The following is a 23,399-nucleotide window of genomic DNA, read 5'->3' as shown; positions in this document are numbered from 1 at the left end:
GAAACACTTTGATATTTTACATAAGTGAAAGTACAATTCTACAGTGTAAAAATACTCTGTTACAAGTGAAAGTTCCATTCAAATACATATGTGTCACCAGCAAAATGTACTGTGAGTATCAAAAGTACTCACTATGCAAATATCTCTCATATTCTTAAATAATGGAGCCTTTAAAAGGTGCAAAAAGTGATTCAGACAGTTGCTTTTTGATTCCCAGGTCATCACATACTGACACTGCGGGTTGTTAGGTCGGGCTGGCAACTGACCCAAAATGTCACTATTTGACAACCTGGGAATAAGACTCAACGATCAGCTGTCTTAAAAATTGAACCTTTAAGGTCCTGAAAGATATCAATGTTTTTAAATCTTTTGTTCTGATTTTGTACCTCGTTGTTATCACGATCAACAAGATAGAAAAAAAAGATTTTTCAGGACCAATTAGCGTCATAACTGAAAACAACTGAGTGTATGTGGTGCCTTTAATCTGTAACAGTGTGTCGTATTCAATGAGTTGATCCTGTGTTCTGCCTGTTCAATCAAAGTCACTTTTGCAGTTCAATGCCTATGGTAAAGTTAATAGTAAGATACTTCCCTTCCTTTACATTTAAAGGACTGGAAGTATAAAGTAGCCACAATTGGGGCATAGGCTACTTAATGAAGTACAAGAACCTCAAAATTGGGTTAGGGTGTACTTATGTACAGTATTTGAGTAAATGTACTTTCCACTACCGTTAATACCTTCACATACCAATCTGACATCCTTGAAAATCCTATTTTCAGCCTAAAATCAATCAACTATAAATCCATGCATGCAATTTCTACACCAGTTCAGTAATGTAGTTTCACATAGTTTGGGGATTTAAGAAAAAAAAAAAAAAAAAACAAAGCGTCAGGGACCAAGAAATCATGATTTTAATCCTAAAACATCTGTTACTGGACCACCCCTTCCTATTTTGTAAATGCCCTTTTCTTCCAAATCCCACACCTCCTGTTTGTAACACAGGCTTTCTGCTCATTTTGATAAGTGCACAGAACTTCATGTGTAAAATCTGTAGAGTGCTCCTTTAATTATTGCAGCATCTTGAGTATGTACGCACTGGCAGGTGGCTTCAGGCTTCAGTTCCTCTTTATTCAAAACGTCATTTGTGGCATAATGGTTGCTTTTCCCACACGTTCTCAGCCCTGTTAGTCACATCTCCATCTCCCACTGGTCTGCGTGGTTTCAGATTCCCTAATGCTTCTTTCATGCTGGCCGCACAAGTGTCTCTTACGAGTGATGATAGGGTTACTTTAGTCCCCCCACACCAGTCTGGTCTGCTTTGATTTACTTCTTCAGGGTTTTGAGCATCAGGAATGACTTAGAGCAACATCTTGGCTCCTGGAGATCAAAAAGGATGAATGTATAGGCATTGCATAGGCTGGTTAAGTTGGGGACATATTTCAGTGCGAAACCTTTCATGTACAACACTGCCTCCCTGTGGCAGGCGGGAAAACCGCACATCACTGTCAGAAAATTCACATCTACAACAAGTAGAGACTCAGACCTGCGTGGTATAGGTGGTTCAAATACATTTATTAAATATAAAAGACTCTTGCAGTGCAGTAACGATAATACAAAATAATTGGAAGATTAACAGGATTGCAGTGCTCTGGTAATCAATGTGTACATCATCATTAAAAATCCGTTTTCCTGAAATAGTTTGAAACACAAAAGAATAAAAACATACCAAATAGATAAAATTTAACTCAGGGAAATCTTACAATTGTGTAATTTAGAAATATCCTCATGACGAAATTGAATATGCTATCGAAACATCCAACATTTTATTAATCTGTAAATTAAATGCACTTTTCAACCATCTCTAACGACACCAGTCAAATAAGTAAGTTTGTTAAATCGACAAGTGCAGTTGTAATGTTTGGTGTCCTGTTCCTTTTTCACAAGTTTGAGCCACAAGACAGAAAGTAATACAAGAGAAGTAGAAGTGACAGCATGTGACAGTGTTGGCACTAATGATTCTTAATAATGCAGGTCTCTTGAAGCGAGAGACAAACAGGAGAAGGGACATAACCTACCATAAAGTGAGTGAAAGAATTCAAAGCTGTACTCATCTCCCAAAGTATGGTGTAAAAAAAGAAATAGAAAAAAAAACGTAGGTATAAATAGGAAAATAAATACTCTCACTATGCTGTGCATAGTTTACAAGTGAACGTAGTGTGGTCTGAAACCAAGTGTTATGATGATACAGACACAAGCCAATGGGGTTTTAATGCACTGTCTAGTGTTGAAACAAACAAAGCTGTTTTCAGTGCAGAGCCGTCAGATGAAGCATTCTTTGGTTCACTGAAATACTGAATTGGAGACCTCCCTAAGGTCAAAAACACTGCTTTCAAAGTTCAATAGCTGTTTGACTACACACATGATCATGAATGTGTGTGTGCACATGACCAAGCATGAATTCTTATAAGGCACTGTCCTGGAGTATGAACTACTTTATCTATGACGTCACCATGTTTGTCATAGACAACACCCTACAAAACAGACTACCTACACCAGAGGTGGGAGGTGTGTGGAGTTCTGACACAGAACTGACAATCAAGTCGGCACATGACTTTTGCATAGACATAAAGCACTGTGATGTTTACTATGCAAATGTACCTGGAAAGCATTTTTCATATTGTAATGATGAGTTAAAGGAAGGCTATTCATTTGCACCAAAGTCCACTAAAATAGGAAGAAGTCTGCAGAACTGACTGGACGTCACAGCGCACATTTCATGCAATCCAATACAACAAAACCAACATCTATGGCCCCGAAATGGCCATAGAGTTGAAACAATACCTCTCTGACACAGTGTCACGAAAAATGTAACACTGCAGCCTTCATAAAGGTAATATGTGTTCTACTGAATTGCATGAAATCAAGTGTTTCTATTATGTTTATGAAGCACAATGACCTCCAGAAGTTGTCCAACAGCTGAACAGGCATGCAGTGTGTGTGTTCGATCTTTCAACAAAAGGATAGCCAATAGGTGAATAAAGAGACATACACCTAATCCATGCATTAATACAGACAAATTTGCAATATCTGAAGTGTATTTACCCACGTGTGATCATCTTAACTAAGGCTACAAGCACAGTATGAAGGCACCTCCCTGGGTCTCTGTAGCTTATTGGCTAAAAGAAAACCCTTGTCTGCATAGAGGAGGTACTGAAATATCAAGTATGTCTGTCTTTGGTCTGGTGGAAAGTGTGCCGATATGGGCACAGGAATAACAAATGAGAAATGGAGACCCCAGAATAAACTGCAAACTAAAAATCAGCTTCACAAACTGCAAGATAAAGTACTGGTCAACTGTGTGAACTTTAAAAATGGGGAGGAACACTGCTTTGTGGTGGAATTTCTGTAGAAGGAAACTCTCCAGGATTTTCACTGAAGAGCCCTGGCCTGACGCATCCATACTGAGTCCTTTCATTACTGCTGTACATGGCAGCGACATCACTTCTTTTTTCAATAGTAGGCCAAGGCAGTTTCACTTCCTTGTTATGTTGTCGGCCTGTGAGGTTAGGTCGCATCCTTTAAAGAAGGAATAGGTCACTATTTGCCTTGAAGCACTGTGATTATGAAGGTTTTCATTCAAAACAAAGACTACACCAGGTGAATTTGTTAACCTGCTGGTTAATGTTGTACAACTGATCAGTAGTTCTTGTATTAAAATAAAAACCTTTATACTCCCAGTCTTCTGTGGCACATGTGTGATTATCCCTGCTGGCTCTGATCCTTTGACTATTCTGGTCCATTCAGTACAGTAAGTATTTTAAGCCCAGAGAACCTGGTCCAGTAAGTGCCGGCTCCTTTGGCGCAGTCTGTGCATCCCAGTTTCCTGCACACCACTGGGGCAGAGATTAGGCCAAATTCATGGCTGCCAGGGCTTCCTGTCCTTGCCTTTCTGATCAGGAATGTGTTTGTAGCGACATTTGTCCCCAAAATGGCAGCCGGTGGTTCTCCAGAAGTAACACTCGTCTCCATTTACTGGGCCACGTCGTCTCAGTCTGGACAGAGAGGAAGATGACAGACACAGTTAGATGCATAGGAAGCATATGAAGTATAAAAGCACTTTAATTTGCAGTCCTATTTAATGATTTCAGTGGCCTACAGAGTTTCTAAGGTGAGGCTGAAGTGCTTCTTACCCAGCAGCTGCCCCTGCCTGCTGTGTGACAGGGAGACAGGTCTTCAGTGGGAAAGGAAGGACCCTCTGAGTGCGACGGTCTGGATATCGCACCACTAAACGGGTGTTCTCAATACAATAACCCTGCAAGAGGAAGCGTACATGTAATTATTCACAATTTTGTTAAAAAAAAACAAACAAAAAAACAGACGGACACAAGATTTTGAGAGGGCAACAAAAAAGTGCTCACATTTAGTTTCTCCATGGCACGAGCAGCCATACTTGCATTCTTGAAGTTGACAAAGGCACAGAATCTCTCATGCAGCACACGGATACTTTCTATCTCACCGTACCTACAACACAAGGCAAACAACTTCACAGCAGGTCAACAACTACCTTGGTTAAATATTAGATTACATGTTCTGTTCAAAGACGTACAAACACAAGTGTTTTCTGAAATGGCTTTCTAGTAACTGAATTAAGAATAGTTAATTGTTTGTATAGACTGATATAAAGTCATAATAGGGCTGGGTGATATGGCATTGAAATAATGAAGTGATGTTTTTAAGCTATATTGCAATACACAATCTCAGTATTTTGAAAGTCCCCAAAAGCACTTTATGAATGCTAACACTGGTTGACGAGATCAACTATCTCAATATTTTTGACCAAAGACCTCAATATTGATATTGCGATAATATTGACTATTGGTCCTTAAATATCAAATACAATGACACAACGCGTTGATTTTTGATAAATAATTATCAGTAATGTGGATATAATGACAATATAATTAGAACAAGAACAGTCTGATAAGTTTAGAAAATGGAGCCTTTACAATCAGGCAAAGACAACGATTGTCATATCATGATTTAACGATATCTAAAATCTAAGACAATATACATCATAGTCTCATCACAATATGCCCTGCTGTAAGTCATAAACTGGATGGACTATGTTCATACATTTTGAAAAGGTCCCACAGGTGTTTCTCAGTTAGCTCAGTCGTCACATTTCCAACCCACAGAGATGGACAAGGGCTTCTGAGGAAAAGAGAAAGAATGTGACAAAGCAATAAAATCACAGTTCAGATAGATCATTTTTTTCAACTTCTCCAAAAAACAATAAAGTTGTGACAAACTATGAATAAAATGTATAAACTAAGGTGAACAACATTCATTTTAGCCACAAAAGAAGCTTCAAACCCCTCTGACCCCTCACTTTGATGGTCGCTTACCCTGGTTGCAGAACTGATGGATCTTGGCTCCCAGCTACAAAACAAAAAGAGCTTTAACAATAGAATATATTTAAAAAGAAAGGCTTGGAAATGCAGGCTCTTTTTAAAAAAATAAAATATGAAAATACAATATGTACATGTGATCTTACCCCTGGCAACATCAGAACAAGCTGTCAGAACAGCCTGCACAGTTGAAAACTTCTCCAGCAGCATGACACTTTGCCCTTCTTCAAAACCAAGTTCCTGAAGAAAGAATAGAGAAAAAAAAAAGAATAATCAGCCATAAAAGTACAATCAAAAGGATTAGGTTTCAAGTCAAGATGACTAGATTAATAGTAAACTGTTGTGTCTAGAAATAGAAAGTTCAGAGGAGACTCAGAGGAGGTTATTTTCATTCACAGCTGCCACGCTTTACAGGAAACCCCTTCACCTCACCACATTGTGAGTATGTTTTACCATTAACTGCAACACTTTGCAGTTAAAGAGGTCATTGACAGCCTCCTCACAGTCCTTGTCCAGTTTCAGCACCTGCTCCATAGCCTTCTCTGCCTCACTGTAACGCTACAGCACACAAAAAAATAGTTAGTAAAGGCTAATCCTATCACAAAGGCCTGAATGAGAAGTTATACAGCAGGTACTTCTGTGATTGCATGCTATATCCCATTACCACAGTAGCCTGTGCCTACCTTCATGCCCATAAGAGCACTGCCCTGGCGGAAGTGTCCTTTGGGCCAGTCTGGAGCCAGCTGAATGGAGCGTTCAGCGTCTGCCAGGGCCTGAGGGTAATGCTCCAAGCAGTAATAGCAATAGGAACGGTTCCCAAAGAACCTGTTGTCCTTTGGATCACATTTGATGGCTTCTGTAAACATAGCGACTGCTTGTGCGTACTGCCCCTCCTGCACCAGTTTTATCCCTTTTTCTGCTAGAAAGAAAAATGCTTGTAAATAATTATCTTGTGAGCTGGTAGCCCGAGGGCTGACCGCAATGCTGCAATGCTGACACGTTTGTACAAAAGGTATACTTAGTCAATAATTTCCTTTTTCTATGAATATCATATTAAAAAGCATGCAGAAATCATTCTTCACCTGTCAGCGATGCACTTTTCTTGGTCATGGTGTCAGTTCCATTTGTCTGTGAAAAAAAAAAAAAACATGTTCAATATTCACAGCTGGGAAAATGTACTTGATCATCAGGTTCTGAACACTGAACAGGAAATACTCCAATTACCATAAAATATGCAAATCTGCATTTACGGCTGGGAAAACAAACAATAAAGCCTTAATTCAACACACAAATGACAGCAGAGATATACTCAGTCAACACACACATGCACACACACGTTTCAACAACTGTTGTAAAGGATTTTATGGTCCAGAGTCCACTTTTCCACACATTTGGACTTTGGAACTGCTGTGGACAGTTATTATGAGAGCTACTCATCTTAGATTATCTATTAGAATTCATTCACCTCTCTCTTCGACTCATTCTCCTTGTTTTCTTTGGACTTGCGACTCGATCCTTTGGGTTTGATATGGCTAGCAGCATTAGCAAAGAAGGCACTGCTCACATCCCACTCTGGCTCCTGTGGTACACAGAAAGTCAGACAATTATGTGTCATCCAAGTCTACAAGCTGCAGGGTTATATATTTAAAACAGATATTACACCAACTGATTAATTGACTTAAACTAGAGACTAGCGTAGTGGCCCTACCTCTTCAGTAGATCTGCCATGGGTCTTCTGATGTCCTTTGATTCCTGAAGGAGCCATCACTGGAGTGGCGTCTTGCTTCTGTGAGGCAGCTGCCCCATTCACCTCCTCTTTCTGCACTCCTTCTTTCTCCTCTTCAGTGCCGACTTCTGCTTCTGACTCGCTCTCATCCAGTTCAGACTCTGCACCTCCATCCTCGTCTTCATCATCCTAAATAGATATACAGTATATATCCAGTTATCTGCAGTAACGGTAAATGCACAGTAAATTTACAGTGGGAATAATGTGATTTTTACCCGTTCAGCGCTCTCATTTTGCTTAACCTGCTCCTGCTTCTTGCGTTTTCGACGGCGCTGAAACAGATGCAGTACTTGACACGTCAGAAAATGCATGATTTTACCCATCATTCATAGCAGAGTGCCACAGGTATGAGTCCTAAAACTCCTAATAAGTTAGCATTTTTGCACTTCCGGTTCCCTCCTCTCGGAAGGGTTTATTGAATGGGTTTTCATTTAGATGCCTGAAGTAAGTTCTGTGGTTTATACAAGTTTAAGAGATTTTCATGTTTAATTGTACAGCATAAAATGTGCCCGTAAATACCTTGTGAATTTTTAAGACTTTACATGTGGCTAAAAGAAACTACAGAAGTTGTCACGGACATTAAACGTCATGCTGAACATGGAGACTCATTTACTAACTACCCCATCTTAACAGGCCGACTTAAGTTACAAATGTACTGTTAAGAAGGGCATCGAGTAAGATCTTAAAGGGGTTTGTGAATTTGTTTGCTCACCTTCCTCTTAGCTTTGCGTCGCTCCGCCCTTCGTCTGACCTTCTCCTCCTCACTCAAATCCTCCTCTCCATTTAATGCATCCTGAACAAACACACACGCACATACACAGAGTTGAACATCGCACATTGTACCTTCACCCTTGCGGTCCTGACAATGCCCTGTCGGTCTGACACGATTTGTTTACCTGTGGCAAAGGGGCATCATCACTTGGGTCAAGGCTTGCGGCACTACAGTCCATCTGCTCCTCCTGCTGCTGGACAGGGGGGCCTGTCGGAAGATATGCAGCATGTCAGCCCTTTATACCCTGATTACATTGTTTCTGTCTTTAGTTTTTGTTAACAATTGTGCACCAGATATGTTGTTTTAATGTGGCTCTTGTTCTTAGGATAATACAGCGTACAGGAGAAGTCTGCACAGCTGGTTGTTATTCATGCACATTATGTTCCATCATCCCTGATCAAGAAAAAGGTACAAGAAGTTCCACATTTACTTAATTAACTGATGTTTCACAATAATGTTTCTCTGTACAAGCATAAGTGCCACATGTGCGTATCAAGAGCCAAGCTGACCATGATCTTTGTAACACTGGCTGTCTGGATTGCAAATAAACAAATGTTCCACCTTCCTTGTTAACGTTCACCTCTAACCACTACGACCTTTGATTACAGACACCAAAATTCTTAGTGACATTGGGTGGAGACAGGAAAAATGATGTAATGCTTCCTTATTAAAAGAAAAAAGAGCCAGCAAAGCCCAACTTGAAGCAAAAGTGCACACAGGACAGAAACTGCTTAGTGAGATTGATTCAAGTGGGTTCTTTTCGGTCTTGAGACACAGATGTTTACTCTCACTTTTCCACATGCAACACACAGCTGCCTCGGGCACGGCTGTTTGAGAAAACGATATCTTTTCTGAGAAACAAGCTTGAAAAGGGTCATAGACAACAACCACTGCTCTGAATGTGGGATAAGTGTGGGTGCTGGGGAGTATAGATCAGATCAAACCACAACTCTGTTGCTGATTTAGGCCCAAAAGCAGCAAGAAAATGGCAAGACATAAAGGCAGCAAAACACCGGACCATGCAGGAATCTATGTGGTGTCAGATTTCCATGTGTTCAGCAAAGATCTCCAGAGCAGTGACAAATTCATACTTGGTCTGTGACTCATGTTGTGACTCGTGAGGCATTGATGGGAGTGATTGCAACTCTCCTGCTGCTTGGTGCAGTTTGTGGTCTCTTAACGCAAGCTCTATGTATTGCATATGGCATTTCTTGTAGGAAAAGACAACAAGCAGCCACTTGACTTCCTCATTTATTCTGAAGTGTGCTGGGGCCCTGGCCAACATTTTACACAGTGCTGAGAAATTCACAAAATATATGATTAGAGAACGCAAGAAAAGTTCCTGACCTATTGAATTAAAGGGTAACTCTATTAAAGTGTGTTTACAGGTCTTGAGGAGTACACCTGCATTTGTGGGAAAAAGTATAACGCCTTTTGTGGCTCCAGAGGAAGCTGCATGTAATCTGATAAACTGCCTCCAGTGATGTTACTCAGTGGCTACGTTGCATTGTGGGTAATGTGGGCACCACTTTTGAAAAGCAGTTCCCTGGTCTGCATTGCACTTCTATAACACTGTTGGGCTCATTATGGGCAGTTTAAAAACCAATGATCAAAATCAGTACGCCCATGCCTACTTTACCCACAATGCAATTTAGTGACTGAGTGACATCACTGGAGGCAATTTATCAGATTACCTTCAGCTTCCTCTGGAACCACAAAAGACTATATTACTTTTTTCACAGTACAGTAGTACTTTTCCACATGCAGTAGTACTTCCCAATACCTGTAAACACACTTTAATGTATAAAATTGTTGGCGTTACCCTTTAAGTGTCATTGCCTTGGTACAGTAATTCTCTCCAAACAGACATACTGTAGAAAGTGGAAGGAATTTCAGCTGTCCGTGTCCGGCCCGCTACTCAAATGTCAAGAAACAACCACTGCTCCATCCCATTAGCTGAATCAGGCTTTTTGTTAAATCTTAACTTATAATGGAATGCCCTCCCGACAAATAAATGATACAAGATACGTGGACGAAAGCAACAAAAGAGCCTCTGTTTCTCCCGTTCAAGGAGACTGCTTAAATTGGTGTGGAGTTGAAAGGTGAGCTCTTTCCACAGGAATGCAAAATAACAGTGTATCATCAAGGACGAGAGCTTTAACCAGGAAATCAGCTCCTCACTGCTAGTTTTCTTTACTGCTCCTCAACTCGGCAGTAGAGCGAGAAGAGAAAGACAATGACACATCACCTTATCGCTGAAACAATCACTACTTCATAAAAGCGTCAGTGGTGTGAAGTGATTTTTAGAAAGTGACTAAAGACAGGGGGTGTTTGCACACCATTCAAACAGAAACCTGCTCAGTGAATCATTAGTCTTTGTGCCTGCAAAGTGCATGACTGCAGGGTACAAGTGTTGTGGACTGAGCTGAGCTTTTAAAAAGTAAACATGACAAACACACACACAAAGACAAACTATCCAGTCTGATGTGCGCTCCTTTGAAAGTGACACATTTAAAGCAGCAGAATATCTTTCAAAATAAAAGCTGTATTGTGGGGATGCTCATCCGCCTCTGATGAGGGTTTTAACAGCAAGCCAGTACACAAACCCGCTCTAACAGGAAACTATATGTGGAGAAGCAAAAGAGGAACCGAGTTTGGGCACATGACATATTTAAAGAGACATAACTTTGCTCATATAGCTCTGACTGTACCACCGAGCATGGTCGGGGCCATACAGGGCTGTGCCACCTACAGTATTTTGAAGCATTGTTATCATACCAACATGCACCAGGGAATGTACTCCTCCTATTCTGTGTTAGTTTTAACCTACACCGAACATCTCCCGCTATATAAAGCACACCCAGACTTGTAAGTTACGTTATAAATGGCCTCATGGGTGTAAAAGTCTGCTTTAGATGAGTTAGTACAACTTCTTGGCACCGACTGCGCGAACTTGGAAGCGGTGCAAGCAAGGGTGGAACTGGCAGGAGGGGAACCTTCATTGTTTAACCAAGAACACAGTTAAGAGCCTCACGACACAGACAAACAGCGGAGATACCGCCACAAATACATCGTTTAAAAAGCCCAACGTGTTACATTTAATCCACGGTTTCATTGTCAAACGCGTTTTGTAGTCACTAACGGAACCAGTTGAACTTGTGGTTGAGTTTAGAAAGTTTGAAAACGGGGACGTTTCTTACCGCTCCCGAGTCCCAACAGCCTGTATATGCCACTGGTGAATTTCATGAGCGCAACCATCCAGCATTATCGTCCCAGACATCCAACAAAAGGCACTTAAACAAAAGGTTTAAGTCAGAGAGCACACGTTTGTAACATTGGGACAAGCGATAACGAATCTGCGGGAATCTTCGGTGGTTTAGTCCACTTCCTGAGCGTCAAACGGCGACGTTGGGTCCACCCTGAGCTGCGTCTTAAAGGCACAGGACACCATTATCGATTATTGAAAGGTTCAGATCTTATCACAGTGAGTGATGAGTACCAACAAAGAATGCCTCTTATCGCAGCTAATTAATTAATAATGGTTTCCTTCCGTGATTGATTCCACTGATGTATATTTAATTGCCTTAATATGATATTAAGGCCTACTTAAAACACTACTTGTGATACTAGATCAATTATTACAAGTACACTCCAGTTGAATTCATTTATTTTCCTTCTTACTTAATTTTACTACTTTAAATATTTTAATTACATGTACATTTTCCATCTAATTCATACTGACATAAGTCCAATGTAAAGGGTCATATTCAATGTAAAGCTGTCCTATTATGTTGAGTCAAGGTGTATGAATTAAATAACTCTTAATAACTACTTCACTTTTGTGTATAATACTTGCATAATAAACACATTATGTGACCTGTTACATTGAACTTATGTTATAAAATGAGTGCTTTTCCAGTCTACTGACCACTCAAAGCACTTTACAACATTTGTCACATTCACACACCGATGGCAGAGGCTGCCATGCAAGGTGCGAACATGCTCATCAGGAACAATTTGGGGTGTTTACATCGCTAGCACATCGCTAGGGTTCAGTATCTTGCTCAAGGAATGCCTCGACATGCAGCCAGGGTAGCCAAGGATTCGAACATACGACGTTCTGATTACTGGACAACCCGCTGTACCTCCTCAGCTACAGCCATTTGCAGTGTAGATCACATTTACATGTTAACATACTTAAAGGTGCGATATGTAATACTTTCAGTGGAAAACATTCAAAAATTAAATAAATTGTCAATAGAATGTAAAAAAAAACAGTTTTGACCTTATGACTTCAACGTAATGTGTTGCAGAGATATTGAAGTTAACATGCTAACCAGCTAGCGCTGCCCGATCCTGCTAATAAGCTCTTGTGCTAGCGATAACACTAACTAACACTAACACTCCCCTGGTGCTCCAAGCACCCTGTAGGAGTGCTAGCTGCACAGCTAACTGAGCTAACTAGCTAACCACAGAGTTTGATTGGTGGCAAATTCTTACATATGGTACCTTTAAAGACACTGTTTTAGGCTAATTACTTTCATGTATTATGGACTACTTTTTTTACAGCTGTTGTTTGACAACCAGGGGATGACAGCTCAACAGTCCTGATGTCCCAATCACCAAAAAATAAATAACAAAATATAGGCAGAGGGCATTGTCTCTGCAGACACAGACACCCTATCAGTAAAAGAAGTAATAGTTTTCTGTCAAAGCAATGGTCTTCAGACCACATTTATTTAAACAGTCATCCAACATTGAGTCAACTGTTGTTTCATATTTATGTGAGAACTCTGATAACAGTTTCCTGTGGACGGATAAGCCTCTTTCACAGGACAGTTTGATTTTTCACAGTAGAAAAAAAGCACAGGTTTATATAATAAAGAAAATGATGGCTGGATTCTATTCATCTGCTTTAGTTTAGATACTGCCTGGCCAAAAAAAAGTCACCACCTGGATTTAACTAAGCAAATAGGTAAGAGCCTTCCAGTGGATAATTACTGTAGTGATTAATGTGTTTCAGCTGGCAACACATTATTTATCCTAACTGATGCAGTGAGTAACTTCTAATTTCTTCAACAACAATGTGGGGAGATATATCCTGTGGTCGTGGAAAAGGATGTTACTGTTTCAGAAGGGTCAAATTATTGGCCTGCATCAAGCAAAGAAAACTAAGGAGATTTCTGAAACTATTAAAACTGGGATAAGAACTGTCCCACGGCTATGTTTAATAGTGAAAGTAAGAACTTTTCCACACGCACAATGTGAAGAGAACTCAAGGGTTTGGGGCTAAAAAAGCTGTGCAGCTTTATGAAAACCACTTATCAGTGAGGCTAATCAGGAAAAAAAGGCTTCACTTTGCCAGGGAGCATAAAGATTGGACGCTGGAATGATGGAAAAAGGTCATGTGGTCTGATGAGATCAGATTTAGCCTGTTCCAAAGTGGTGGGGGCATCAGGGTGAGAAGAGAGGCAGATGAAGTGATGCACCCATCATGCCTAGTTCCTACTGTACAAGCCTGTGGGGGCAGTGTTAAGATCTTGGGTTGATTCAGTTGGTCAGGTCTAGGTTCAGCAGCGTTATGTGCCCAAAAGATGAGGTCAGCTGACTAACTGAATATACTGAATGACCAGATCCTCGATCGGTGGTTTGCGCCCGAGCCACTTAAAGCAACACTGGCTACTGATGCTGTGATAGAAGCCATGACCAGTCCAAGTAATCCTGGTAGTGAGCTTTTTCCATCTATGGATTATTTTCTTCCCTGATGGCACAAGCATATTCCAAGATGACAATGCCACGATTAATCAGGCTCAAATATTAGTGTGTCACTTTTTTTTGGGCAGGGCAGCATACAAACTGATGCACATGAAAAGTACAGAGCTGCTGTGAGAAAGACTTCCCAATTAGACACCTGACCCAGGCAACATAAAACACATCTATAATCACTTTAAAGAAAATGAAACATATTTGCTTGAATTCATTTAAATTTATTCATACAAAGTTTTAAAAAAGTCCCATTATATAGTACCATTATTTTTATCATTACACTGACAGTTTGAGGTAATTTCATGAAGGCAAGTATCATTTACTCTAAAAATGCATTTGTCTTCAACATTATTACTGTGCTGTTACTTAATGTGTTGACACACAAGTGTCACAACAGGATTTTGTGTGGCAATATTGCACTAGAGATTAATATCTTGATATCTTATTCGATAGTTTTCTTTTCACCGGTGGAAACGGACGGCATATAAAGAACCTAAAGGCCGCTTTTATTGATTCTCTCCTTTTCTCTTACATTTTATGTAAGTTGTATCGTTAAATCAAACATTATCCCCTTTTTACTTAGCAGATAGCCAACGTAATATGGTGCAACTGATCAGCAAGTGTTGAAATGTATGGCTCAAAATCAGTCAAATTCACAAGAATAATACTGAATACTGATGAGTGGACCGCAGACTGATGCTGTCGGATGTTTCAGCGACGTTTGAGGTCAGCCATGACAGTGAGTGCTGCGTTCCAGCCGGGAGAACCCATCACACCACCACCTAAAATAAAAAACATCAAACATTTAAAAACGTACAGGCTGAGTCAGTCTTATTTTGTGTGGAGAAATCAGAGACAGTGTACTCAGTGACTTCATTTCTTTATCATCAGCAGCGAGGATAAGATTTCCTCGAAAGGTCCAAAGGTTGAATAACTCTGCTCCTCTCACACCAGACAACATCCCATGAATGACCTCTACTACACTACACACAACGAACAGCCACATTTGCAATCCAATATTCATGTGACAGTTAAGCATTAAAAGCAAACCTGGATGACAGCCGCTGCCACACAGATACAGCCCTTTAATCGGTGAGCGGTAGTCTGAGAGAGAGGGCAAAGGTCGTGCTAGGTAGAGCTGGTCCAGTGACATCGATCCATGGAAGATATTCTGTAAAAACACAGCCAACGTGTTGACTTTTCATTCTGTGTTACTTGATATAATTACATCATTGTGGGAAAAAATAGCCCGCCAGTTGTTTAAGCACACCATTCAGTGCAGTCGGTGTCACTTTACACAGCTGCTGTGAACTTTGATTCTGACTCATGGGTTGTGGTCAAACTGTCTGTAACCATTAACTGCTTATACAACAGGTCTGTATCTGAGCAGATAGTGAACACACCAGAGGACGCAAATGACTTCCTCGTCCACTGAACAGTTGATTGTGTCAAGCGAACCGGATTTGTATCAACATTCAAATTTGCGGGTCAGTTCTACAATGTGCACAGTGTGCGGTGCGTACCCCTCCAGTGAGCCCAAAGATCCTCTCCAGGTCAGGCGGAGCCAAGATGTCTCTGCCAACGACTGACTTTTTGAACCCAGGGGCGTATTGTTCCACCCAGTCGAATACTGAAGAGACAGACAAACACATCCTTCATCACTGAAACAGGTTAATCAGTATACACACATTAACAGTTTATCCATTTTGGAAACACTTCCTAAATTTCATAATTTTAAGAAGTACAGATTATGGCCTCCAATTATGATTGCTTCTAACTAAATTCCTGTTTTTCAGAAAGTGGATATCTCGTCTTTTTCTCTCTAAGCCATGCTGCGTATGCTTGAGTAATACATTTAGTGGCCATGTACTTTTTTGGCACATGTGGTGCTATAAGAAGTCCCATTGTGTGTTACCAGTGTCTGCGAAGGCCTCTCTGTCCTGGTTCGTCCACTCCCTGCCTTCTATGTGGTAAGGGGTGAACTGGGTGAACAGTGACACCACGTGGCAGCCAGGGGGAGCCAAAGTCGGATCCAACACTGAGGGGATGGTCATCTCCAGCATAGGTCTACAGGAATACAGGGGGCACGATGAGACAAGATGGTGGAGGGTGGGTGAGAGGGTGAGTTAATGATGATGATGATGATGATGTTTTACATACTGTCATTAGTATTACTTTTTGCAGCTTCCATGTTAAACTCTACAGCAACAAGAGCCTAACACTTTGTCCTACATTCTCTACAGTGAGGTATGTATGACTCACTCTCACTTAACATTAACCTTGTTTTCTGTATTTAAATTGTTTAATCGTATCAGGAATTAAAAGAAAGCATTATGTATGTCTCACTTATGTGCATACCTTACTGAAGGATGTCCATTCATGGCCTCTTTGTATGCAGTCTCCAGCACCTCCACGCTTTCACAGTTGAGGTGAATGGAGCACTGGTGGTGGGGTCCGGGTTTATCGTCTGGTGTGGGAGATGCCAGGAAGTTTGGAAGCTTGTCCACTGCCACTGCACAAGCAAAGAAAATGACATGGAATCAGTGTCTGCGCTACGATTACATATCATCTTAATGTAAATTTAGATTTTTGGTAAAGCAAAATCTCAATTAATTCAATAGTTGAATGAGCACAACCCTCAGTACATGCAATATGTTATGTATAACACTGCTCAATTGCTTTACAAAAGCTATGCCTGTTAAAATAAATACTACAGACTATCATTAAGCGGCAAAGCACTGTAAAGGCTCAGTTAAAGGCTGAGCAATAAAGCCCTACAGCTCAAGCTCTATACTGTAATTAACATGCAGGACCTACAAAGCACCACACAGGAAGCTGAGGAATGCTTTACATCTTCTTAGTTGTGTGTTTTACACAGCTTTATAATACCCTAAACCTTGAAATGTGTGCTTAGTACCAAAAGCTTAGGCAGTGACCTGATCTCACACTGTAATGATATAAAGCACTCAACAGTGGAGTCATAAAACCTGATCCGTCCTGATACACTACATCTGTTGGTGCCTTATTGTCTTCATTGTACACCTTCCCACTTCTTTGCAGATTTTAAAGTGTGTGAGTATTGATTCAACCCAAATAAAATGTTCTTTGAGCTTCTTTTGTGCTCCTTAACAAATGAAGTAGATGGGAACTTTTAAAATATATAAAAACAACTGAAAAAAAAACTAAAATGGCTCCATACAGCTCGTCCAGCATAATCCTTGAAACCTCGAGATCCCAAGACGTTATATACACCCTCAAATGCACAGTCAACCTTCTGCACCCATTTCAGACGGGATGTGCTTGTGGGACGCTTTTCGCTTAGCAGCTACAGGGAAGATTTCGGGATTAAAAATTGTGTCATGAATGTCCTTTTAAATGAATTTGGCTTCTCTGGGCTTCCAGAGACTTGGATAGCATGAAGCGCCCTTGCACACAGATGAGACAATGAGTTATGCAGCTAGTAGCCTAAGTGTCCGTCCAGTTCTGGTTGTTTTAAGGCTTACTGTGACACTAAACATCATCATGCTCCAAGGAGGCAGCTTTAAAGGGAAAAAGGTCTCTACTGTGGGAGCATTTTATATTAATTCAACAGCACCTTTGGTTAAAAAGCCAGAATCAGAGCAGATTTACCATTGATCTTGGTAACAGGTGAGGTGTAGTCAATCTGATCCACAGCTTTGATGAACTCTGGAGGAAGTGCAGCCTACAATGAGAAACAGGAGGCCAGAATAAATTCCATTGCCTGGTGCCACTGTTACACATGCTGTGCATGTTTTCTTTATTACCTGTGGAGTGAGATTCTTGAAGGTAACATACGGGGTGGCATTTGACAAAACAACTTTACTGTGGATCTCTGTGCCGTCTTTCAACACCACTCCCTTGGCAGCACCATCTGAATCAACCAGGACCTGTTCCACATCCTGCCGAGGATACATATTGTTTATACATAAAGAGCAAAATAAACCGCATCTAATCCATATAATTAGTCAAAACCGCATTACCTTCTCAGTGAAAATGTCTACACCATGGGACCGAGCAGAGCTAGCGATAGCCTGAGACACGCCACCCATTCCACCCTCCACATAACCCCATGCTCCCTTCTCTTTCTCCAGCTCTCCCATCACGTGGTGCAAGAGCACATACCTTCAAGGCAAGACCATAAAATCAGTGTTTTCTAAAGGTCTCTGCAGTTAAACCTGTAGTTCTGAGTGCACTAAAAGGCATCTCACCCACTACCAGGATTACTTGGACTGGTCATGGCTCCTATCACAGCATCAGTAGCCAGTGTTGCCTTCAGTGGCTCCGACTCAAACCACCGATTGAGGATCTACGACACAAAATATGAGTTTGTCATGATGCAGTCAAGAGAAAAACAGCAACTGATGCCAAACTAAACAAATTATAACAAACCTTCGTTATTGGTGCAGTTACAATCTCATAGAAATCTGGAATGTTTCTGCCCAGTTTCAAACCTTCAAATTCAAAAACATAACTCATCATGACTTAGTTACCACAGAAAACAACACGGGTACATTGTGAATAAGTTTGTTTGCCAAGCACACATCCAGAAACGCACCGCATTTGATAATAGGCCTCAGGGTTTTAGCAGCAGCCAGCCTCTTCCTCAGAGATCCAGCCGTCACACCTGGAACATCTACAGGAGGAGCATCCAGAAGCGGGTGGATGGCTCCTGCCAGCTTGTCAAGGTGTGCAATGAAATCAGAATAAGCCTGGAAACATGAGGTCAAGAATGGGTCAACGTGAGGAATGTGGGATTGTATGAAAAAAGGGCTAAATAACTTTACACTGGTGGAGAAATAAAGGTAAAAAGAGACACTTTTCTGTGAATAGAGCTTAATAATAAACAATACAGTCAATCATTCACTAAAGCTGTCTTAATGTTTAAGTCACCTGAGCATCCTTCTGCGAGAACTTGCCGATCTCCATCTGGTTCATGGCCAAGTCAGCGCCCAGGGTGAGAGACCTCGGCGGGGCACCTCCCACCCCCTCCTCCAACATGGGGGTGTAAGCATGGGGGTCCCTCATATACACCTTCAGCCCATGTTTCTGACGTTACATTACACAAAAATGAAGATCACTCTAAGCCTTCTCAGAAAGAGGTTTAATATATATTTTAATATATTTTAAAACTTTGTAATGTTTACCTTGAGCTCCAAGTCTGCATATATGTGGGGTCTTAATAAACTGAGCAAATAGGAACACCTGGAGAAGCGGAAACCTGACAAAATAAAGTACATCTCTTTTAAGTAGGACAATACAGCGCATATTAACACTTGTCAAAGTGTAAAAAAAAAGATTCTCTGTTCCTACATTTTCAAATATACTAAGAATATTTCAGAAAGTAGTTCCAGTTTCCAGTTTCCAGTTTACCGACATAAAATGAGTGGCATAAGAGAATTTTTCTTTTCTTTTCTTTTCTTTGTTTTATTTGGTCTGAATTGACCCTTTATGACCTGGGTTGAACCAGGATTGTACCCAGAGGCCACCCTACCGGGGAAGATCTCCTCTGTAACAGCTGCTCCTCCCAGCACATGCCTGCGCTCCAGCACTGCTGTCTTCAGTCCTCCCTTCTGAAGATAGGCAGCCTACAAGCGTGCGCACACACACGCACACACACACACACACACACACACACACCACCTTTACCCCTATACTGAACCATATAATGTTTTATTACATACTGTAGGTGTTGGGAAACAAATGCATTGACTTACTGCCACCAGTCCATTGTGTCCTGCAATGAAATATGAGATATGTCAGACAGTTTTCCTAAAAAATGTAAATTCCTCTTTAGATATTGCTAAAATAAATCAGCTCCAGTGTTCAACAGCTGTTCAAGCTGCTCTCCTGTATATTTTACAGTCCAAAGTTGAAGTCAGATGATACTGTAATCTTACAAAACACCCAAATCACTTCACTACGTAAATTACTTTTTCAGAAGCGAGAGAGAAACCTCACTAACTACTTTTGCAAACTTAGTTGAAACATGATATCACCACTACTTTGTGCGCTGCGGGTTGTTTACTGCTGCACAGCTCTGATGTTCCCTGCGCTTTTTGTTTCCCCACCGGTGCACAGGTCTCACCTCCTCCGATGACCAGTGCGTCATACTGGGATTTTACAGCGGTGTGACTGGATGTGGATCTAGTCACTGTCCCCAAAACAGCCGCAGCTCTCCGTCCTCGGCCAGTCCACACCGCTGCAGCCATGGCAGGAGTCTGAGGTAGTAGTCCACATCTGTCCCGCCCCTTTTCGTGTAGAACCGAGAGAAGTAGATCCGGGTTCCTGTGACCCGAAACAGTCCCTCATCGGGTTTGTGTGAGAAGGGCGGAGGTGTGAGTTAATAGCCTGGTCATCAGGGGTTGTTGGTGGCTGATGTTGCAGGGTATCAGTGAGACGGTGTAGTAAGCAGATATTTGAAATTTTGATGTGCTTCATAAAGTTCGTTTTAGGTTGGATATTGGACAGACATTCACTCCGGAGACACCCAGCGGTGTCTCTTACTCAGTTTCCCCCGGTGTTGGCAGCATGAGGACGGTTAGCTGCTTCCCAGAACCTCGGGCTGCGCTGGAGGCTGATTTAGGGACCATCAATAAATTACTCTATTGTTTGTTTGATTTACACAAAAACAATGTTTCTTCAGGCTGACTTGATGATATCAGTGAAAATCATGATTAAAAAAAAAAAAAGTACTAAACTAGTTTCATGTAGCACACTTATTTTGATTACTAATGTGTCAACAATGACAATGACTTTTTTTTTCAATAGCTTCTATGTTATGTGACTCCAAACCAATGGCGAATTGTATCACTAAATGGGACAAATAAGACACACCTGTTGTTATTACATTTTACTGCTTCTTCTGTTTTATATGAATATTTATTATGAATATTCAGCATTTCTTTTCAATAGCTTCCATGACATGTGACCCAGTGACTCAAAATCAATACCAAATTGTATTACTAAATGGGACAAATAATAAAATAGAAAAAGCAGTCAGATGTAATAAAACAGGTGTTTATTATTTGTCCCATTTAGTAATACAATTCGCCATTGGTTTGGAGTCACTGGGTCACATGACATGGACGCTATTGAAAAAAAAAGCCATTGTCTTATATTTTTGCAAAAGAATAACACATAACACATTAGCAATTAAAATAAGTGTGCTACATGAAACCAGTTTAGTATTATTTTTTTTATCATGATTTTCACTGATATCATCAAGTCATCATGAAGACACATTGGTTTTGTTTAAATCAAACAAACAGCAGGGTAATTTATTGATGGTCCTAAGTCTGGGAGGCAGTGTATTTTTATTTTCATTTTTTATTTTTTATTTGCATATTTTGAAAATAAAATATAAACCACACATAAATCAATACCTAAAATCCAACTTAAACATACACTCACATGCTCTGGTATCCAGAAGGGAAATAAGTAACTAAGACAGTTTCATCTCAACCACATGTCAGGGACACAGAATCTCACAGAACATGTCATCCACATTTTATTGTTAAGTAAAACCATCAAGATTTGGTGGAAACATGAGCAAAATAATGGAGTAAAAGACCTGGTTATTATATGAATACAAATGCAGTCAGGTTGAGTCCATATGTTGCAACAAGGGATCACAGGATTCTTCCCATTTATGTTAACATCATTTTAAACTACTAAATCACTTTTTCTCAATGTGCCTAACCCAAATAAGTTCATGAAACCATTCTCTAAAGCAGGGTGGAGCTGGTGTCTTCCAGTCCCTGAGAATAAGGTTATTTTTCGTAATACAGGCCAATCATTAGAGCTGTGTCAGGAGAGAGAGTACTAAATAAAGAGCCAGTAAAATAACTATCAATGAATAGACTAAGCTCAAGCTGTTTTCTTGAGGAATTTAAAACTTGCTACAAACTCATGTCTTTATCAGCCTGTAATTATCCTGCTGTCCACTTGGTGGCACAGTTGTCCCATGTAAGCCAGCTCCAGAGCCTCCTATCAGAGTTTTCCACAAACACTGTATACATACAAACTTCAGCAATGCAAGAATGATGTCAAAACCCATATATCAGTTCAAGATTATACTTGCATTTTGTACGTGTAGTTTCTATGTTGGGATATTAGCAACACTTTAAAAGCCTGACCAGTTTATGAATAATATGTATCCGTTTCACATCTAGATAGACTCTTTCCAGATTCTGGGAATATTTACAAATATGTAAATTTCAAAAAAATCCCACAAGATGTCAGAATACAATGTGACCAAATGTGAATTAACAGCATTTTCTTGTGACTTCTTTGTAATGGCATCTTCACACAAAATATATGAAAAAACATAATTAAAAAGTGCAGTTAAAGACATCTCTTAGATGGTTTGGGGTTATTTCACAGTAAGCGTCCTCCTAAAGAGTTTTAAGATGAGCTCTTCACACAGACTGGTTTCTTAGTGCTGCTGTTGAAGATGTCACATTTGCCTAGTGGTTCACTTACCCTGCATTAATAAGGTAAGAGGCCATAGATCATCTGTGGGCCTAAGCAGCAGTCCAGGGAGTAGACAGAGCCAGAGATTGTCTATGGGGATCTAAGAAAGGAAGGGTATTAATTGGTCCAAAAACAACCAAACACAGCAGAATGTAACCGAGTTATCTTCTCATCTTGCCTGTATCATGTGGATTTTTGACCATGTTTTGCTTAGACCGTGTAAAATAATTCCTGAGGCTTCTATAGATTGTGCACTCTCTCGGCGGAGGGAATGAAATGAGGTGTTATGGTGATCTAGAGTTTCCCGCTAGACCTAACATGCCTCTCCCTCGGTGTATTAGAGTAGCATTAGTTTCAGGGAAGAGAGATGATCCTGATATGCTGTCTGCTTGGTTTTCCTTTAAGGAACGTCTGCGGACAACAGCCAATCAACCATAACTAGATCAGAAGCAGGAGATTTTGTTCTTGTAAGCAGAAATTAACACTTCATTCCCCTTTGTCAGCAGAAATTCAACACTACAGCCCTTCAAGGCTCTCCCAGGCAATAAAGGAGAAAATTCAATTATGTTATAACAGCCCCGCACCAAAACACAATTACCTCATTTTCTGGAGAAAAAAAGTGCTTCTTTTCCTCCAGGCAGAGATTCACTGGTGAAGATGTGAGGCCTGGAGACATTCAACTGACAGCACCGAGTTCATAAGAAGTGAAATATAAACTACTGTCTCATAGCAGATCGTAAAAAGGTGCTACAGCGCTGAAAAAAACAAAACAATTGTGAGTGTCTTCTTCCTTGTAACTGTCTTGGACGTTTAGTTTTTTAAACCTATGATCAGTAACTATTGTTAGTTAAGGGGAGGTTTCATTTGGCTTGGGAGGAAAAACTAAATGAATTTCAATATAGAAATATACCATGAAGAATGAATGAATAAATGAATGATGACCAAATGTTGAAAGAATGTGTCTATTATTAATCTTCTGACATAAAATCAACTGACAACAATTTTGAAACTTGTGTGAATCAAGCATACATTCAAAACGTTTGCTCTCTCTTTGAGAATTTACCCTGTCTTACCCGATTACATTGATTTAGTTGTATATCTTTAGGTTTGGGATTTGTGCACAGAAAAAAAGCATACCCAGCATGTTTTCTGGGACTGATGTACATTCTTAGA

The 23,399-nt window shown here is 40.4% G+C and overlaps 2 protein-coding genes across 4 annotated transcripts; both read right to left on the bottom strand.

Moving 5' to 3' along the window:
* Positions 1–1,552: 1,552 nt before the first annotated feature.
* On the bottom strand, positions 1,553–11,351 carry LOC311270317 (uncharacterized protein). Of its 3 annotated transcripts, none has more exons than XM_084375120.1 (15): positions 11,168–11,351; positions 8,092–8,174; positions 7,908–7,988; positions 7,411–7,467; positions 7,118–7,324; positions 6,875–6,988; positions 6,492–6,537; positions 6,093–6,328; positions 5,863–5,967; positions 5,556–5,649; positions 5,407–5,440; positions 5,135–5,212; positions 4,420–4,522; positions 4,192–4,313; positions 1,553–4,053 (listed from the first exon to the last, which is right to left on the bottom strand). In XM_084375120.1, exons 1-15 carry the CDS (start codon positions 11,223–11,225, stop codon positions 3,918–3,920), a joined length of 1,554 nt encoding a protein of 517 aa, XP_084231246.1. In that variant the 5' UTR covers positions 11,226–11,351; the 3' UTR covers positions 1,553–3,917. The 3 variants fall into 3 exon arrangements, with proteins under 3 accessions (XP_084231246.1, XP_084231248.1, XP_084231247.1); XM_084375122.1 differs by having other exon boundaries at positions 5,135–5,209; XM_084375121.1 differs by having other exon boundaries at positions 6,093–6,325.
* Positions 11,352–13,933: 2,582 nt separating this feature from the next.
* pyroxd2 (pyridine nucleotide-disulphide oxidoreductase domain 2) lies at positions 13,934–19,997 on the bottom strand. Its single transcript, XM_084375172.1, has 16 exons — positions 19,840–19,997; positions 19,469–19,488; positions 19,246–19,339; positions 18,899–18,972; positions 18,645–18,800; positions 18,310–18,463; positions 18,144–18,205; positions 17,963–18,060; positions 17,735–17,876; positions 17,519–17,653; positions 17,364–17,436; positions 16,092–16,245; positions 15,649–15,800; positions 15,257–15,363; positions 14,784–14,904; positions 13,934–14,515 (listed from the first exon to the last, which is right to left on the bottom strand). Exons 1-16 carry the CDS (start codon positions 19,961–19,963, stop codon positions 14,445–14,447), a joined length of 1,737 nt encoding a protein of 578 aa, XP_084231298.1. The 5' UTR covers positions 19,964–19,997; the 3' UTR covers positions 13,934–14,444.
* Between the last annotated feature and the right edge of the window lie 3,402 nt (positions 19,998–23,399).

Source organism: Pagrus pagrus (assembly GCF_965226575.1).
Source record: "Pagrus pagrus genome assembly, chromosome: 15".
NCBI lineage: Eukaryota > Metazoa > Chordata > Actinopteri > Spariformes > Sparidae > Pagrus > Pagrus pagrus.
Note: the sequence above shows the minus strand (reverse complement) of the source record. Positions and strands in the feature narration are given on the sequence as shown.

Excerpts from the sequence above, each read along its gene's own strand:
- LOC311270317 (XM_084375120.1), bottom strand. The coding sequence starts at position 11,225 with ATGGTTGCGCTCATGAAATTCACCAGTGGCATATACAGGCTGTTGGGA. Across the intron at positions 6,329-6,491 it reads GAAAAGTGCATCGCTGACAG|CAGAAAAAGGGATAAAACTG; the intron begins GTGAAGAATGAT and ends TTTTCTTTCTAG. Across the intron at positions 5,650-5,862 it reads GCAAAGTGTTGCAGTTAATG|GAACTTGGTTTTGAAGAAGG; the intron begins GTAAAACATACT and ends TTCTTTCTTCAG.
- pyroxd2 (XM_084375172.1), bottom strand. The coding sequence starts at position 19,963 with ATGGCTGCAGCGGTGTGGACTGGCCGAGGACGGAGAGCTGCGGCTGTT. Across the intron at positions 17,437-17,518 it reads TCAAGAATCTCACTCCACAG|GCTGCACTTCCTCCAGAGTT; the intron begins GTAATAAAGAAA and ends TTCTCATTGTAG. Across the intron at positions 14,516-14,783 it reads TGGCAGCGGCTGTCATCCAG|GTGGTGGTGTGATGGGTTCT; the intron begins GTTTGCTTTTAA and ends TTTTTATTTTAG.